The sequence below is a fragment of the Hyperolius riggenbachi genome, chromosome 4 (assembly GCF_040937935.1).
Source record: "Hyperolius riggenbachi isolate aHypRig1 chromosome 4, aHypRig1.pri, whole genome shotgun sequence".
NCBI classification, from domain to species: Eukaryota; Metazoa; Chordata; class Amphibia; order Anura; family Hyperoliidae; genus Hyperolius; species Hyperolius riggenbachi.
Window position 1 is genome coordinate 38,687,279 of NC_090649.1, and position 19,952 is coordinate 38,707,230.

At 44.2% G+C, this 19,952-nt stretch overlaps 1 protein-coding gene across 2 annotated transcripts in view; it reads left to right on the forward strand.

Moving 5' to 3' along the window:
* The window catches only part of SELENOI (selenoprotein I), a 76,092-nt gene that overhangs the window by 37,210 nt on the left and 18,930 nt on the right, over positions 1–19,952 (forward strand). For both annotated transcript variants that reach the window (XM_068279967.1, XM_068279966.1), the window contains exons 2-6: positions 1,106–1,174; positions 6,614–6,722; positions 9,420–9,494; positions 14,066–14,328; positions 14,427–14,535. In XM_068279967.1, coding sequence (XP_068136068.1) covers positions 1,106–1,174; positions 6,614–6,722; positions 9,420–9,494; positions 14,066–14,328; positions 14,427–14,535 — 625 coding nt within the window. The remainder of the gene's footprint in view (positions 1–1,105; positions 1,175–6,613; positions 6,723–9,419; positions 9,495–14,065; positions 14,329–14,426; positions 14,536–19,952) is intronic.

The following is a 19,952-nucleotide window of genomic DNA, read 5'->3' on the forward strand; positions in this document are numbered from 1 at the left end:
CCTGTGTCCTCCATGTGTCCGCCTCTGTCCTCCTTGTGTCCTCCCAATTGCTCCTTTGTGTCCCCCTGTGTCCTCCGTTTGTCCCCCTGTGTCCTCCTTTGCATGGGCACAGTACAGGGAGTGCCTGACATTGCGGTAGGTTGGAGGTTAATCTTGGCAGGCGTTCACAAGTCAGGAACTCTATGCATTTGGTGTATAAGATGCAGTGACTCCCCCCCCACCCCCTCTTTTGGTGGAGAAAAAGTGAGTCTTATACTGTAGTCCCAAAAAATAGGGTTTTTTTGTTTTGTTTAGTTTTTTGCATGTTATCATTTGTTCCATTGGTCACTTCTGTGGCAATATCATGCACACTGTAAATTATAGGATTGCTATTGCTGAATGGATGTTTGATATACTTTTTTTCATAAGCAATAAAAACCAAGGGAAAGAAAAATAGCATAATTCAGCTGGCGGCCAAATCACATTTTACCCCCTGACAGGGTTGTGGAGTCTGTACAAAAATCTTCCGACTCCTCAGTTTCTGAAACCACGACTCTGACTCCGGGTGCCCAAAATTGTTCAGACTCCTCGACTCCGACTCCTTAGTCTAATACTTAACAGGGCTGTGGATTTTGTACAAAAATCACCTGAATCCGACTCCTCAGTTTCTGAAACCACGACTCCGACTCCGGGTGCCCAAAATTGTTCAGACTCCTCGACTCCGACTCCTTAGTCTAATACTTAACAGGGCTGTGGATTTTGTACAAAAATCACCTGAATCCGACTCCTCAGTTTCTGAAACCACGACTCCGACTCCACAGCCCTGCCCCCTGAGTCCATGGCGGCCTGGAGGGGGAACAGTAATTACTGCCGCCGGGACTTGTGCAGGAGCAGGGTGAGCCGTTTTTCGGCTTCACACTGTGCCCAAGTCTCCTGGTGCCGTTTTGGCATGAATGCAAGGTCACATGTCTTGCTGATGGTGAGCTGTAATAGTTCCTCTATTCTTCCCCAGTGACCTGAGAGACATTGGCCTGCTTTACAATGTTGCCTGTGTGCAGTTTGCTGTTGTTCACAAGGAGATCCTCACCTAATTCCAATAATGACCCAGCTTTGTTTTCCTTTACAGTACAGCGCGGTGGACACGAATCCCCTCTCCCTGTACGTCATGCACCCCTTCTGGAACTCCATAGTAAAGGTGAGATTCGCATCGCAATTTACACTCCCAGGCCCATATGCAATTCACTTTTTCTCCTAGGAGATAATTTTTCATCTTTGATTTGAAATAACATTTCAGCACTTTGCAATTGAAAAGAAATACTAAAACGTAATTGAAAAATTACTATCAAAATTATTTTCCTGCTTGCTGGTGATTTAAAATTCATTTTATTTGCAAGGAGAGAACATGTCAGCTAGGAGAACACCCAGGTGAAAAAGTGAATTGCATATGGATCCTAGTCTGGACTTTGCCTGTATATTAAAGAGAATCTGCATTGTTAAAATCGCACAAAAGTAAACATACCAGTGTGTTAGGGGACATCTCCTATTACCCTCTGTCACAATTTCGCCGCTCCCCGCCACATTAAAAGTAGTCAAAAACAGTTTTTAAGTTTGTTTATAAACAAACAAAATGGCCACCAAAACAGGAAGTAGGTTGACGTACAGTATGTCCACACATAGAAAATACATCCATACACAAGCAGGCTGTATACAGCCTTCCTTTTGAATCTCAAGAGATCGTTTGTGTGTTTACCTTCTGTCCCCTGCAGCTTTCATGCACTGAATACTAGTGACAGGCTGATTGTATATTCCTGCAAACAGTCTGCCTGTGTCTGTGTAATTCCTCAGTATGTGTCAGCCACAGCCAGCTCCTTTCACAGCCTAACAGAGGAGGATTTTTATCCAGCTCTCTATCACTGATAAGCAGAGACGCTGCTGGCTTATGTAAATAACACACACACTGGAGTGTGCATAAAGGGGCCTGGAGAGGGGTGTGCATAACAGATCAGCACGGAAGAGTTGGCAGCCTTCCAGACACAGGACGACAAGTCCGACAGGGGAAAGATACATTGATTTATTATAGAGACCGTGATAGTAGAAAGTGCTGCAGTAAGCCAGATTACATTACAATAGGTTTAGGAACTTGTAAGATGGTAGAACAAAGCATGGAATTTTTGTTACAGAGTCTCTTTAATCTGTAGTGACTCTGTCAGTTCACTGTGATTATTAACACAACCATGTGAGAAAGTGTCACCAAAATGTTTCATGCAGTTGCCTCAGTGTGGGGGGGAGTGCTAGAGAGACATTACTGTACATATAATCCAATACGCCTTAAAGAGGAACTCCAGTGAAAATAATGTAATAAAAAAAAAATACTTAATTTTTACAATAATTATGTATAAATGATTTAGTCAGTGTTTGCCCATTGTAAAATCTTTCCTCTCCCTGATTTACATTCTGACATTTATCACATGGTGACATTTTTACTGCTGTGAGATGTCAGTGGAAGGAGATGCTGCTTGCTTTTTTGGCAGTTGGAAAAAGCTGTGAACTATTTCCCACAATGCAACAAGGTTCACAGACAGGAAACTGCCAGGACCATGGTCCTCAGTTTCCTGTGGGAGGGTTTTCACCACAATATCAGCCATACAGAGCCCCCCGATGATCCATTTGTCAAAAGGAATAGATTTCTCATGTAAAAGATTGGGATGAAGTTCAATTGTTGGTCACGGTTTCTTTTTAGAGACTCTGAAGTCTCTTAAGATTCAGCTTTTTATTTCAAAAATGTGTTTATCATTCCCCTAACTAAAACGCTGCATCCGCTCAGCTGGACACTAACTAAATTCCCCTTACAAAATCCACAACTTTTTTGGTCGTGGATTTTGCTGCCCTGTGTGCTTCCATGTGAGGCAGGGCTATGAGCCACAGCTTTGCCTCTACACAAGTCTATCAGCCCGGATCTCCGCCTCTCCCCACCCCTCTCAGTGATGGAAGACTGAGAGGGGCGGGGGAGAGGCGGCGATCTGGGCTGACAGACGCGCTGAGAGGCAGAGCTGCGGCTCATAGCTCTGCCTCTCACTGAAGCGCTGCCCGGATTGCCCCCCCCCCCCCAGGAGTTTGGGGGGAATTGGTTAGATTCCAGCCACGGGGATGCAGCATTTTAGTTAGAGGAATGATGTTAAACACATTTTTGAAAGATAAAGCGGAATTTTAAAAGACTTCAGAGTCTCTTTAAGGTGCGTGCACACGTCTGATTTTATGCCCAATTGTCATTCAAACAGGACTTTGGAACGATTTGTCATTCATACAAAAAGTCATTCAGACTCCTTGTACACACAGATGACAAGATGTTTGAAATGCTAATTACAGCTAATTTACATATCGTTTGAATGGTCAATAGACTGGATAGAACCATGGATGAGATCAAATGACTGATCAAACAACTTGTTGATTAAATGTCTTTTAAGGCCCATACACACGTCGGATTTTTGCGAACGACCCGTCGTTTGAACGTTCCGTCGTTCGCACGTCAAATCCGACATGTGTACAGACTATCGTTCGGGTGATAAGACTGGTTTCCAGTGATCCGCCGGGCGGATCGCTGGAAACCAGTCTTATCACGCGAACGATAGTCCGTACACACGTCGGATTCCGCGTGCGGACGACTGAACGACGGGACGTTCAAACGACCCGTCCAGAAAAATCCGACGTGTGTATGGGCCTTTAGTGTCAAACTAATAGGCTTTCAAACAACAAGTCGTTTGTACACATGTACGGACCTAACTGTCGTTCGAACGACAGTCCACAGATCCGCCAAGCGGATCAGTGAAAACTTCTGCTATTAGTCTAACGATCGTTCGTACACATGCCCAACTGTCATTCAAATGACCAGCTTGAACGACAAGCCGTTCAGAAATATCCGACGTGTGTACGTACCTTTTTTAGAGGTGATCTAATTACCATGTATAGATGCATCAGAGGGCAATATAAAAGTTTGTCAGATGAGCTTTTTGTCCCTAGGCTTTTGCAAAGGACTAGAGGACATGATCTGCACACGGAGGAAAAATGTATTCATTTAATTTGGAAAGGGTTTTTTACAGTAAGGACTTAGCCACACTAAGCGCTTTTCTGAGCGCTTTGTGATTAGTGCTTTCTGAGCACTTTTTAAAAATTACTCCCATTCACTTTTATCAAAATTGCCACGATCACGTACGCGAAAAATCATAGCGATTTTTTTTTAAATGCAATTTTTACCGCAATTGTAATGAGTGACCCCGACCACATGGACAGTGAATGTCTATGAGAAGGTTCATATCAGCGCGGGTCGTGCTCTGTGCGGCAAGCAAAGCGGTGCGTTGACCATTTTTGGGGCAATTCCGCCTCAATGGAAGGTATAGGAAAAATGCAAAATGCTCACAAATTCGCTTTGTGCAGCGATTGCGTTTTTAAGAATAAATACATTGTATTTATTATTTTCCAGGTCAGAGTTCACTTCCTGACCAGTGGTGCTCGGATACCCCTTTTTAAAATCCGAACAGATTCGGATACCCAGATATCCGGATCCGAACTTTTGGGTATCCGAGTAGAATCGGATATCCAAACCCAATATCTGGTCGGATTCGGATATCCAGGTTGAAAACCGGAAGTGGCCTTTAAAATACTTATAAAACGGGTTGGAAGGTAAAATATCTCTCTCATATCACTCTCTTTCATCAAAAGGGATTTTTGCCATTGAAGGTGATTTTGGCTTCTGCTCAGATATCTGAACTAACTATCCACCGGGATTTCGGATTTTACATAGGAAATCCGAGTTTGCTCGGATAGTCTATTCGGATTTTAAAAAATATCCGAATTGCTATTCAAAGTTCGGATAGTGGAAAAAGTTTGGATTATCTGGGTAACTCGGATATCCGAAATCTTGCTGAGCAGCACTGTTCCTGACTTGCGTCAGGGATTGAATTGAAAAAACGTTTGGGAAAAACACATAGAAAACAGATTACCACAAAAAACAAATCGCACACCCAAGCGCCGGGAATCTAAAAAAAAAAAATATGCATCAAAAACCACCCAGTGGTAACGGCCACGCAAACGGAACTCAATGTCAACAAGGCCTAAAGGAAGGATTTAATGAAAGGAGCAGGAGGAGAAAATCCCACATGAAGCAGGGGCGAGGTTTGAAAGTGGGCGGTAACAGAGTCTGGACCTGATTGTGCTCTCGAGTCCCTGAGAGATATAGATCATGTATGAGTGTGAGGAATCCATAGACTCCTACTGCAGAAACATTCCTTGTGGAGAACTCTTAACGGCCCCATTCACACTTGTAAATCACAAAACGGAAGCACTTACCGCTACCGTTTTTGCGCAGGTGACTTTACCCCGATTAACGCGATATAAAAATCACTGGACACTCCCGCTATTCAGAGCGATTGCAATCAGCAATGTTATAAGCACAGTATCGCAATCGCTCCTGAAGGGCGAGAAAATGCTGCAGGTAATACATTTTGCGATTGCCGTTAATCACGAATTGCCTGCGATCGGCGGCAATCGTGGAAGTGAGATCACTGCAATAGGGTTACAATTGCGCTAGTGCTTTAAAAAGATCTAGCGCTTCAGCGATTAGCGGGGAATGGGCCCCTTAAACCTGGTACACACATCCAATCCATGACTGTCCAATGTAACCACTTCCATGTGGCATGAGGGCCAACAGATTTACAAATGCTATGAACAACGATCAACCCTCATATCAAACAGGAACTCTAGTAATGATTTAAAAAAAATCTTGCATGAAATTTGCATTCAGTTTCACTATCTGCATTATTTGCATTCAGTTGCACTAATGGAGGATGTTCACATCCAAAATGGTTTGCATACAAAAGCAGTTTGTACTGGAGATACCTCATTGCGGTGAAAGGTTCTAGTACGAAATGCCTTTACATACAAATGGTTTTGGAGGGAAATATCCTCCATTAGTGCAACTGAATGCAAATATCATGCACATTTTTTATTATTACTAGAGTTCCTGGTTGATGTGAGTGCAAGAGGGGTAATCATTGTTTGTATGTAAATTGACCACTCCCCACACCTGCTTTCCAATTTTACATTTTGGGCTCTCCATGGGATGAGCACAGCTTCCCTTGCTTGTGTTTCCAAATACTTTTGGACAGATTGTGAAGCTAAGCTCTCTATGGAAATTATAAAATTAGCCAATTAAAATTGCATGTGTGTAGCAGGCTTAACTCTGGAGAAAGAGTCTAGCAATTGTCTGGTTATGTAAACACCAATAAAATACTATGCAATCAACTAAACTTTCAAATTGGTTAATCAAGCAAACAACCACCAAAAAAAAAACCAAGGAAAAAGGGTGCATACACACATACAATGTCTTTGGGCCAATCACTGACCAATTTTACCATTTCCATGCAACTTGAGGGCCAACACATTTTAAATGCTAACAGAGTGTTGGTAAGCTCTGATACTGCATGGAGGTGGTAAAATTGGATATGTGTCTGCACCCTTGGTCAATTGATTTTGACCATAGTATCAATTGAAGCTTATTTGTGAATGGAAGTGATTTCTGTTGAATTTTTACTGTGGATTCTATTTGCCGGCTCTATTTATTCGAGTCTTTCTCTTACAGTTTTTACCGACGTGGTTGGCTCCCAATCTGATCACTTTCAGCGGCTTCCTTCTCCTGGTCTTTAACTTCCTGATGATAGCGTTCTTTGACCCGGACTTCTATGCTTCTGGTATGTGTGGATGGTGCCGACGCTGGGCTGTTACTGATCGTCAGTAATGTCCCGTGACGAGGGAGTGATCACTGACAGGCTGCAGAGCCGAGCTCCCCAAGGTTATACCGTACCAAGTGTTGGGGGGAAATCACTGTGCCTTAGGGCCCTTTTCCACTAGCGGCGTTTGCGATGCTGAATCGCAAAACCGCAAACCGCTAGCGATTTTACAATCGCTACGGTTTGCTTTTTAACATGGGAATCGCGGTAGGTCATTTCCACTACCGCGATTCGTTTTTGCGGGGAACGCGAACGCGCGGCGGAGCGATAATTGCCGCGATTTTGCTATGCAGTGCATAGCATAGCAAAATCGCGGCCGCAAACGTCGGGGGAATCGCCGGTTTTGCGATTCAGCAATCGCTAGCGTTCAGCGTGAACGCTAGCGATTGCAGGTGGAAAAGGGCCCTATAGTCTGTTTGTGCCAAGTGTGCTCCTCCTCTCTGTTTTCTTCATTTTGGGGTCATATTTTTCAAACCCAGTGAGGCAGCTAATTAACCACTTGAGGACTGCAGTGTTAAACCCACGCCGACCCCCCCCCCCCCCCCCCCCCACACGCCATTTTTTTCTTTGAATTTTTAAAATAGATTTTCTGAAAAACTACAAGTCCAATTGTACATCTTTTTTTCTGGCTTGTTCCCATCGAAACACTGAATCCATACCGTTCGTATCGGCGGGTCGTTCGTAAGGCGGGCGTTCGTAGGTCGAGGGCTACCTGTACAAGAAAAACTTTCAGTTTTCCTGTTATTTTGAACAAAATGATCAAATCGAAAATATAAAAAAAAATACAATTAAAGAAAAACTAACTATTATCCTGTTTTTCTTTTTTCAATAAAATTCTCATCGGACATGTTGGAAAAATCTTTTAATTCGATCTAACTGAATAATCAAATGAAATTATCTAATAAAAAAAAATGTACCATGTATAACCACTTCGCATCCAGACCATGTTTCCCACTTATTGACCAGAGCAGTTTTGACAGTTTAGCTATGTCCTCATTTGATCAGAAATAACTTTATCCCTACTTATGACACAGAAATGAAATATATATATAGACAAACTAGGCTTTCATTGTATGCCATGTTTTCCTCTCGAACAATTTTTGTATAAGAGGTACAGGGGCAGAGATGGCACAGTGTTCAGACTTAAGAACTGATTCAAGTTAAGAACAAACCTACAGTTCCTGTCTCGTTTGTTAACCGGGGACTACCTGACAATAGAACAAACCAATGGGAGCATTTCGCATACCTGTTTAAGAATGCCAAACACCTGTACGCTATTGGGCCAAAGCGCGCCAATAAGCCTCGTTTACATCAACAAACTACAGCTGGACAGGCGTCCATGCGTGCCGTATCATATCTGTGCGGCTTGCAAAAGGAATACCAGGCAATTGGACTAGCAGATGGATCTGTGATGGGATGGTTTAGCATAGGATACTTGTGAATCTGCAGCACAGACTTCTACCCCTCTCTCTGCTGGGGTGGAGATTGTAATGAGAGATGGGCAGACTCTGCCACATGATTTGGGTCCGTCACTCTCACAGCAGACAGAGATATGAAATGTCTGTAAAGATCATATCACTGTGGCAATAAATCAGGCAGTGTAGATGTGAATAATTTATGGATTCATCAGTTTCTTCGGCGTTTGTAGGTATCAAACACTGATTAGTTATCAGCTTTTATAGCAGAGAAACTCTATCTCTGTGGCAGAAGGTGCTGTAGTGAATATTGTCGCTTTGACACACATATTCTTCGCCTTATAAGATGCACTTCTTTGCCCTCAAAAGTGTGTGAGTGTGTGTGTGTGTGTGGGGGGGGGGGGGGGGTGCCTGCAATTTTTGGATAGATTGCAAAAAAAAATCGCATACGTGTTATATCGATTGTGTACGAGTTAACGTAATCACAATGCGAAAATGTATAGAAAAAGGGCATTTTGTGGTGCGTCTTATAAGGCGAAAAATACAATACTCATCTTGTGTCCAGCAACAATCCCACAAATTTTCATACGACTAGCATTTATTGAAGTGTGGAAGTATTTACTTCTAGGTTAAAGTGGTCTGAAACTCATTTCTTCTTTACTCTAAAACATTATTTATAGCATTTAACCTACTATCAAAAAAAAAAATTGCAGCAGATCAACATTCATACAGTTAAACACAGCACTTTGACCTTCAGTGGAAAGCTTATTCAGCTTGTGATCCACATCTGAAGAGAAAATGACTTCTTTTGTTTACATTCCTAACTGCTGAAAATGAGCTCTGTCTCTGCTTCTAGCATGCACGCCATTGAAAAATAATCACTAGAAGATTTCACTATATAATTACAGCAGCTATGCAATAAAATTCAAATGCAGCTTTCAGAGCAGATAAACTGTACTTTGGGAACTTGTAATTTGTAGACAGACAAGATTACTTGTCAATAAAATCAAATATGATAACTGATTGGGTAATAATTAATGTTATGTCACAGTTTTATTCCTTTTTAATGAAAGTTGACATCAAATTCCCTCTGCCTCCCTTGGTTCGCAACCTGAGCCTTAACTGGGGCTTTCCATGTTGCTGACTGTTGGTTATAAGTTCTGTGGTGGTTCCAGCCTTGACTGACTTTGTGATTTTTTTATTTTATTTTTTTTAATTTTTTTTTTTTTTTTTTCTCTCTCAGCACCAGGTCACGTTCACGTGCCCAGCTGCGTGTGGATTGTAGCCGGACTGCTCAACTTCACAGCCTACACGCTCGGTGAGTACCCTGTACAAAGTGTATGCATGTTGACTATGAATTTGCTTGTATGAAATATTACTATGCACAAATTTTAGGTACTTATGGAAAAATGCCATAAATGTACTCTTACTCTTCAAGAATTCCTAGAGTGAGCCTTTTTGGAGCTGTGACTGCAACACTTCTCACAGACCAGGCTGAGTGGGGACTGTACCTCCCCACATGCCTTTTACGAGTGGTTTCCTCTTCAGCAACCCACACTTTTACACGGTTTGATATACTTATGACTCATTACTATTACTACACCAGATCGGACTCCCGGTGTCCCGTGTTCTTTTCTTTTTACAAGTTTTGGCTATAAGTTAGTTACCTCAGTAGGGGAAGACCGTGAATAATCGAGTCTTCCCCATCTTGCCATTCCAGCCCTGGGTCCTTCTGAACCTCTTCAGCAAGGGCTTGTCAAATAGATTAACAGTCTGTGGACCGGCTTCCTAACCCCCCCTTCAGGACCAGGCCATTTTACATGCGGGGTTCCTGTTTGGGGGGGTCAGGCAGCTGGTTCTCCACTATAGATAGCTGGGCATGGTGTCCCCAGTGTAGTCAGATGTCCCCTATATTGCCAGCAGCCTTTGCTCGCCTTCCAGGCTCTGGCGATGAGCAGCTCTAGCCCCCTCCGCTCCGGCCAGCACCCCGCTCGCACTACCGGTAAGTTCCGGGTCGTGGCTTGACGTCATTAAAGGGAACCTTAACTGAACGAGGGTAAAGAGTTTCACTTACCTGGGGCTATTACCAGCCCCCTGCAGCAGTCCTGTGCCCTCGGAGCCGCTCTGGAATCCTCCGGTCCCCTGCTGTCACTTAGTTTCGTTTTTGATGACTCCCCAGTAGGCCGGCCGCCATGCGTATTATTGGACGCATTCCCTACTGCAATTACCGCTGTTGCGGACCGCAACGCGTACAAAAATACGCGTTGCCGCATTCCGCACGCGTCCATAATACGCATGGCGGCCGGCCGACTGGTGAGTCGTCAAAAACGAAACTAAGTGATAGCGGGGGACCGGAGGATTCCAGAGCGGCACCGAGGGCACAGGACTGCTGCAGGGGGCTGGTAATAGCCCCAGGTAAGTGAAACTCTTTACCCCCCGTTCAGTTAAGGTTCCCTTTAAGCCGGGACCCGACACTTAAGGCAGAGTGAGCAGGGATGCCGGAGGGGAGCGACTATCGCCGGGGGAACGTCAGGAAGGCGAGTCCCCGTCCTCTTCTTCCCCCTCAGACTGCCGCTGCCAATAGTGATCACTACTATCGGCCAGCGATCATAGTGATCAGGAGCCAATCGCGATGTCTCCTGATCACTGAGGGGAGATGTCAGCTGTCATATGACGGCTTAATCTCCACTCTCGGGCGCGCACGGTCGCATCAGAAATGGCAGGTGGTGTAAATTCTATGCCGCATCATCAGTTAGGCAGCTACAAGTGCGCGGCGTAGGATTTACTTGCGGCGGTACCCAGAAGGTTAATGTCTCTGCACTCCCATCTGAGCAATGAGCATGTGCACGATGACCCCCTCATGCGTGGTGGGTTAAAGAAGGATCAGAGAAGCCTTTGGAGGAAGTAAGGGTGGCCATACAGCTATAGATTTGGCAGCCAACTGACCATCCGATTAGATAATTCATAATTATTGAATTGGATGAAAATCGTTGCTGTGAAAAGCATGCCCTATTGACCAATTTGTGAATGCATCAATCGAACATGCTGCAAGATGTCGGGCCAATATGCTGGATCGAGCACGCGGTGAAGCAGGGCTTTTTGGCGCCCTGATTTGCTTCCCGTAACGCTGAAGCTTGGCACGGCTATTGCAGTAATGCTGTATTCCGCACCCCGCACACAAGGTAATTCGGGGATCTGGCGATTGTCCGGACCATGAACTACACCTCCCTCCCGAGTTGTGACGACTCTGAGGGGGAATAGTAGAATTTAACACCCCCTGAATTTGTGCTGCAGCAGGGCGAGCTGTCATTCCACCACCAGAATGCCATGCATGCAGTGTGCGGCAGGAACGGTGTACAATAATCGAGAACAACGAATGCCCGCCGCTGTGTCCAGACTCCACTTCCGGGTTCATGCCACATGTGGTTGCCGACACCATGTCGGTCGATAGGAACCGCGTCTGGACCATCCTTTTAGATTAAACACCATGGCACAATCTTGCAGTACAAAACTTGATACAACTTTATTAGCACAAAAATACCAAAAAAAAGATGTTTTCATAAAACATTTATCCATGAAATCAATCTTCATGAATAGCAACAAAGCATGTCAGAAAAAGACCTTCGTGAGACTGGTAGACTATAGAATCTGGCTTGACGTATGAGCAGTTATTGTTTCAGGCTCAGGTTGCTGTTCATGAAGATTGATTTCACAGAAGTTTTTAATGAAAATGTAATTTTTTGCATTTTGTGCTAATAAAGTTGTATCAAGTTTTGTACTGCAAGATTATGTCATGGTGCTTTAATCGAAAATTATGGTCCTTTCTAACAAATAGGTACATGTGGGGCCAGCGGCCGTAGGCAACAAGGCGACCTCACAAGGACGATTGCCGGAAGATTTCATGTTAAAGAGACTCCGTAACAAAAATTGCATCCTGTTTTTTTATCATCCTACAAGTTCCAAAAGCTATTCTAATGTGTTCTGGCTTACTGCAGCACTTTGTACTATCACCGTCTCTGTAATAAATCAACTTATCTCTCTCTTGTCAGACTTGTCGGCCTGTGTCTGGAAGGCTGCCAAGTTCTTCAGTGTTGTGGTTCTGCTATGAACTCCCCTTCCAGGCCCCTCTCTGCACACTGCCTGTGTGTTATTTAGGATTAGAGCAGCTTCTCTCTTCTCTCTTATCTTTTAAAAGCTGGATAAATCGTCCTCTGAGCTGGCTGGGCTTTCACATAGGGCTGGTGCACACCAAAACCCTCTAGCAGATCCGCAAAATGCTAGCATATTTTTAAACGCTTTTTTTTTATTTTTATGAGGCGTTTTGCGGATTGCTGCTGCGGTTTTCAGTATAGTAGATTTCATATATTGTTACAGTAAAGCTGTTACTGAACAGCTTCTGTAACAAAAACGCCTGCAAAACCGCTCTGAACAGGCGTTTTTCAGAGCGGTTTGCGTTTTTCCTATACTTAACATTGAGGCAGAAACGCATCCGAAATCCAAAAAAATGCCTCACCCCGGGAGGATTCGTTTCTGCAAAACGCCTCCCGCTCTGGTGTGCACCACCCCATTGAGATACATTGACCAAGCAGATCCGCAGCCGCAAGCGGATCTGAAAACGCCCAAAAAGCCGCTCGGTGTGCACCAGCCCATACTGAGGAATTACAGACAAGGGCAAAGCTGTTTGCAGGAAGAAACGAGCAGCCTGAAACTTCAGTGCATGAGAACTGCAGGGGGATAGAAACACACAAATGATCTCTTGAGATTCAAAAGGAAGGGTGTATACAGCCTGCTTGTGTATGGATGTATTTTCTATGTGTGGACAAACTGTACATCAACCTACTTCCTGTTTTGGTGGCCATTTTGTTTGTTTATAAACAAACTTTTTAAAACTGTTTTTAACCACTTTTAATGCGGCGGGGAGCGGCGAAATTGTGACAGAGGGTAATAGGAGATGTCCCCTAACGCACTGGTATGTTTACTTTTGTGCGATTTTAACAATACAGATTCTCTTTAAAATCGTTTGGGAATTGGCCTGTGATTTATGGTGTCCAACAGATGGATCTCCGATCAGATTCAATCCGAGAGATCTGTCTATTGGTCAGTCAGCTGCCAAAATTGGTAGATGTAGGACTACCTACAGAATAAACTACCCCCCCCCCCCCCCCCAAAGTCACAGGTTTACTTCACACTTTGCATCCAGACCTTTTTTTCCACTTATTGACCAGAGCAGTTTTGACAGTTTAGCTATGTACTTATTTAATCAGAAATAACTTTGTCCCTACTTATGACACAGAAATGAAATGTATATTGTTTTTTTCAAGACAAACTAGGCTTTCATTGTATGGCATTTTTTTCCTCAATTTTGTTTTCTATGAATTTTAATGGGAAAACAAAGAAAAAAAATAGAAAAAAACATTTATTTCTCAGTTTTACCAATTCCAGTTTAAAAATAAACAGTGCTACTGTAGATAAAAAAAAAAACACAAATTTTGTTTGGCTATTCTTATTGCTTATCACAAAACGTATGTTCTGGTCACAATTTATGGTGAAGATATTTGATTCTGAAATAATGCTACAGAGTGTGTTTTTCACTATGAAATGAGAAAATAAAAGTATTTTTAATAGTAAAAATCAATTTTATTAGCTCAGGAAACTTATATTCCCGTTCACCAATTAGTGCTGCACCAGATAGTGTCAGAAATGTGCACAAGAGCAAGCCCAATCCTGCACAGCACTGCTTCTGCTACAAGACGTATATCTACTGACTTGTGGCTTAGATGAAGTCCCAGAGGACATATATCTACTGACCTGTGGAGAAAGTGGTTAAGATATGGAGTTGCATTATGTCAGTCCCTGTAATCTGCATGCATTGTTCTCTTTTGGTTTCAGATGGAGTAGATGGCAAACAAGCTCGCAGAACTAACTCCAGCACGCCACTAGGGGAGCTCTTTGACCACGGGCTGGACAGCTGGGCCTGCATATTCTTTGTGGTGACTGTGTACTCCATCTTTGGGCGTGGGGAGACGGGCGTCAGCGTGCTCGTACTCTACAACCTCCTGTGGGTGGTGCTGTTCTCATTCATCCTGTCTCACTGGGAGAAATACAACACCGGGATCCTCTTCCTGCCCTGGGGTTATGACCTCAGCCAAGTGGTGAGTCCGGAATCTCCTACTGCCATTGGTCGGTGCATCAGTGTGATGTCATAGCAGCTGAAGACCAATCATCTCTTATGTTTCTTTTTACCTATTAGACCATTTCAATGGTGTATCTGGTGACCGCAGTAGTGGGAGTAGAAACCTGGTACAAACCTGTCTTTTTCAGCATATTGTATCGCGACCTGTTCACCACCATGATTGTCGGTAAGAGTCCTCCTCCAACTCTGCTCCAAACTACAGATAGCAAATAAATAAATGTTTGTTAATTCAGCTACTAGGGGTAAATATTGAAAACCATTAAGACAACTGAAGTGAGAGGGATACAGACGCTGCCGTATTTGGGTTGGGGGTTTTGGGAGGTTTGCGTGCGCGGCGAGTTCCTGGGGGAAGATGGCAACATTATTTGGAGTGTATAGGTATGTCAGGGTAGTCAGGTACAGGTATAGGGTATTGGGATTGGCAGGGAAATGGGGTTTCTGCAGATTGCTGGGGAAGGTTAAAAAGGGGAAAAGGGTATCCATTACAGAACAAAATGCACACCATTCCTTATATTTCAATCTTAGCACAAGTTTTAGGGACAAATCTAAAACCATTTAAAATTCAAACGATTCTATATTTGGGATATGTCCCTAATACATTTTGAGCTAAAATTTAAATATAAGGAGTCGTGTGCATTTTGTTCAGTCATGGATAGCTTTCAAAAAACAAAAAGCCAGCAAAAGGCGGATCAAAGAGTGTACACATTCTGATCATTGATATATCATCAAAGTATTCAACAACAATCCCAGCCATAGGGCCTATGCAGCACAGAATTTGACGTAGTCAGGCTACAACAAAGGAAAGGATGTAAAATGTGGTATTAACCCTCCTGGCGGTCTATTTAAAAACCGAACAGGGGGCAGCGCAGCAGTTTTTGTTTTTTTTTAAATCCTGTAGCGAGCCCAGGGCTCGCTACATGATAGCCGCTGTGCAGCGGCATCCCCCCGCCCGCTTCGATCAGGAAATTCCGTTCAAAGAACGGGATTTCCTGGAGGGCTTCCCCCGTCGCCATGGTGACGGGCAGGATGACGTCATCGATGTTGTGACGTCATTGGGAGTCCCGATCCACCCCTCAGCGCTGCCCGGCACTGATTGGCCAGGCAGCACACGGGGTCTGGGGGGGGGGGGAGGGGGGGGGGCAGCGCGGTGAATCGAAGCGGCGGCGATCGGTGTGCTCACGCAGCTAGCAAAGAAAAAAAAATTATGCAAATCGGCCCAGCAGGGCCTGAGAAAACCTCCTGCGCGGCTTACCCGGAACGGGGTTACCGCCAGGAAGGTTAAATGGACACTACTAAGCTGCCTTACCTTAAGCAGAAAATGGTAATAGGTAGGAATATGATCAGCTGCCCTGCCGCGCTGTCTCAAGCTACTGTTTCTACTTCCATTGGCGCAGCTGCACACGGCTACACATGGGCGGGACATCCGGCCTGCGTGGCAGAAAAGCTATGTCGTGTCTGCGCTCTGCAGCGCCTACAGGCGGAGATCTAGCCGCGTGCACTTGGCTTTTAGACCAGCCGAACTTAAAAATCATTGAGAGGCAGGGAATTGACTGCGGCCCGGCGCAAAACGTCCCGCGGCCCGGTGGTTGGGGACCCCTGCCCTAGAGGAAAAGTTAGTAAGTGATAAAAGGTTGGTATTTTACTTCATGCAGTATTTTAACTTTTTTTTTTGGCTGCAATTCCCCACTGTGCGAGGATAGTTAGGAGTGTTCAGTAGCAGGAGATAATAGATCGTTATGGGTGTGAAAAACGGTCGTTAGTTATGCAGTGTTAGTGATTTGCATGCGATTTATTCCACTCTGGATGCTGGAAGTAAAGGATTGTGGGTAGGAGGAGGAGGTTATTACCAGCATGTGACTGCAGAGGGTTTCCCTCCCTGTTTCTTGGCCCTCTCCTTCCATTACAAATCCCTCCCTCCGTTCTGCATATTAAAGAGAATCTGTACTCTAAAATTCTTACAATAAAATGCATACCATTTTATTCATTATGTTCTGCCACTCCCTGCTGCAATCCTGGCTTGTAATTGCCATTTTAATGCAGTGTTTACAAACAAAACATAGCAAGTGATACGCTGAGGAGCTCAGTGTGTGTCATACAGAGTGTACAGGGGGCCTGGAGAGGGTGTGTATAGCTTCTACCCAATCACAAGCAGCACAGCACATTCCAGCTTGACTGCCTGAGCCTGACAGACCTGACAGAGGAGAGAAGATTAGATCATATAACAGAGATAATACAGCCACTGTGCAACTAGGAAAGGCTGCAGTAAGCCAGACCACATTAGAACAGGTATTTAAACTTATAGGATAGAAGAAATAAGGATGAAAATGTTGTTAGTCTCTAAGTGGATGGGTGAAACGGAGGAGGTATTTGGATACATTTTTGTGCTCCCTCCCAATGAAAAATGTATCCAAATTCCTCCTCCGTTTCACCCATCCACTTAATATTGTAAATGCTTAATATTGCTTAATATGCTTAATATTGTAAATGGGCTGCTCTCTGGTGCCTGAAATATGTACAGTATAAGCTGTTACTGTGTGCTGCTAGTAAACTAGCTGCAGTGTATGCTGCTCTCTGGTGCCTGAAATATGTACAGTATAAGCTGTTACTGTGTGCTGCTAGTAAACTAGCTGCAGTGTGTGCTGCTCTCTGGTGCCTGAAATATGTACAGTATAAGCTGTTACTGTGTGCTGCTAGTAAACTAGCTGCAGTGTGTGCTGCTCTCTGGTGCCTGAAATATGTACAGTATAAGCTGTTACTGTGTGCTGCTAGTAAACTAGCTGCAGAGTGAGCTGCTCTCTGGTGCCTGAAATATGTACAGTATAAGCTGTTACTGTGTGCTGCTAGTAAACTAGCTGCAGTGTGTGCTGCTCTCTGGTGCCTGAAATATGTACAGTATAAGCTGTTACTGTGTGCTGCTAGTAAACTAGCTGCAGTGTGTGCTGCTCTCTGGTGCCTGAAATATGTACAGTATAAGCTGTTACTGTGTGCTGCTAGTAAACTAGCTGCAGAGTGAGCTGCTCTCTGGTGCCTGAAATATGTACAGTATAAGCTGTTACTGTGTGCTGCTAGTAAACTAGCTGCAGAGTGAGCTGCTCTCTGGTGCCTGAAATATGTACAGTATAAGCTGTTACTGTGTGCTGCTAGTAAACTAGCTGCAGTGTGTGCTGCTCTCTGGTGCCTGAAATATGTACAGTATAAGCTGTTACTGTGTGCTGCTAGTAAACTAGCTGCAGTGTATGCTGCTCTCTGGTGCCTGAAATATGTACAGTATAAGCTGTTACTGTGTGCTGCTAGTAAACTAGCTGCAGTGTGTGCTGCTCTCTGGTGCCTGAAATATGTACAGTATAAGCTGTTACTGTGTGCTGCTAGTAAACTAGCTGCAGTGTGTGCTGCTCTCTGGTGCCTGAAATATGTACAGTATAAGCTGTTACTGTGTGCTGCTAGTAAACTAGCTGCAGTGTGTGCTGCTCTCTGGTGCCTGAAATATGTACAGTATAAGCTGTTACTGTGTGCTGCTAGTAAACTAGCTGCAGTGTGTGCTGCTCTCTGGTGCCTGAAATATGTACAGTATAAGCTGTTACTGTGTGCTGCTAGTAAACTAGCTGCAGTGTGTGCTGCTCTCTGGTGCCTGAAATATGTACAGTATAAGCTGGTACTGTGTGCTGCTAGTAAACTAGCTGCAGTGTGTGCTGCTCTTTGGTGCCTGAAATATGTACAGTATAGGCTGTTACTGTGTGCTGCTAGTAAACTAGCTGCAGTGTGTGCTGCTCTCTGGTGCCTGAAATATGTACAGTATAAGCTGTTACTGTGTGCTGCTAGTAAACTAGCTGCAGTGTGTGCTGCTCTCTGGTGCCTGAAATATGTACAGTATAAGCTGTTACTGTGTGCTGCTAGTAAACTAGCTGCAGTGTGTGCTGCTCTTTGGTGCCTGAAATATGTACAGTATAGGCTGTTACTGTGTGCTGCTAGTAAACTAGCTGCAGAGTGTGCTGCTCTCTGGTGCCTGAAATATGTACAGTATAGGCTGTTACTGTGTGCTGCTAGTAAACTAGCTGCAGTGTGTGCTGCTCTCTGGTGCCTGAAATATGTACAGTATAAGCTGGTACTGTGTGCTGCTAGTAAACTAGCTGCAGTGTGTGCTGCTCTCTGGTGCCTGAAATATGTACAGTATAGGCTGTTACTGTGTGCTGCTAGTAAACTAGCTGCAGAGTGAGCTGCAGCAGCTGTGTGAAAAACCATATATGGCCAGGTACATTTACATGATAGATCTAAAATAACAAACTGTGATTTTGAGAAAAAATAACGCATAACTACCGACTATTTATTGCACCAATTTTGACCTGTCTGTAATTCAGCCTATATTTCTGGAGAATTGCTATTTCGAGTTATCACATGAGGTAAATTACCGACCATGTGATAAATAGTACAGTAACCTCTGGTGAATTGACACCAAGGTGTGATATCTTTGATAAGGTGTGATATCTTTGATAAGGTGTGATATCTTTAAGGTTTGCGATTTTGAGTTATCACTGTTTAGTGAATCAAGCCCCATGAGTGAAAAAGAGCAGGGGCGGTCCTTCCATGAAGCAACGTGAATCGCATGCTTTCAGGGTGGTAAGGGCAGCAAAAGGGGACTCCCCTCCCTAGAATCGCGGCGCCGCTTCACTCAATCGCAAAATGCAATCCCAGAAAAAAATCGCGGGCACTTAGCGATTCCTCACAACGCTTCCGTAGTGGGTCACTGACCTGAACTGCAGTGAGAAGTTAATTATGTCTGGTTAACGTCTTAGGTGTCACACACACAAGTGCTTCCATCCAAATTCATAGCTGAATGCTGCTACATTTCAATTATAACATTTGCATCAACTCTGACTGTTATTAGAGCATGCACCCCTTTATGAAACCTCCTATTGTGAATAATAACCTATCATGCAACCCTTAGCACACACATTCAGTGTCTTCAATATTTGTTTTAAATGCTTTTCAAACATTCTTGTATGCTAAAAAAATACCTATTCAGATAGATATAGATACAATTTTTTTTTTTTTACCCCGCAAACTGACTAAGGCCCAGTGCACACCAAAACCGCTAGCAGATCGTCAAAACGCTAGCGGTTTTGGGAGCAGAGAGCAGATATTTGGCCGGGTGCACACCAAGCGTATTTTGTATGCGATCCACCAGCCGCATCAGCCAGTGAAAACGCTTGGCTATTGTATTTCAATGTGTGGTGCACACCGGCGGTTTGAGGTTTTTTAGCAAACCGCAAACGCGGAGCAGGAGGCGCGTTTGCGGCTTAGCAAAAACCTCAAACCGCCGGTGTGCACCATCCCATTGCAATACATTAGCCAAGCATTTTTCCAGGCGGATGCGGCCGGCAGATCGTTCCAAAAACCGCTCGGTGTGCACTGGGCCTAATAGACTGACCTATGACAAGTTCAAGTACTCCTGGAACGCAGCCCCAGTGGTGCATGTACCATGCATTAGGAACCTACCTGTAGGTCCTAAAGCATCCCTATGGACGAGTGTTACCTAGCAAGGTGCATGCTGGGAGGTTTAAATCAGCAAGGGCCACAGGCAGCTCC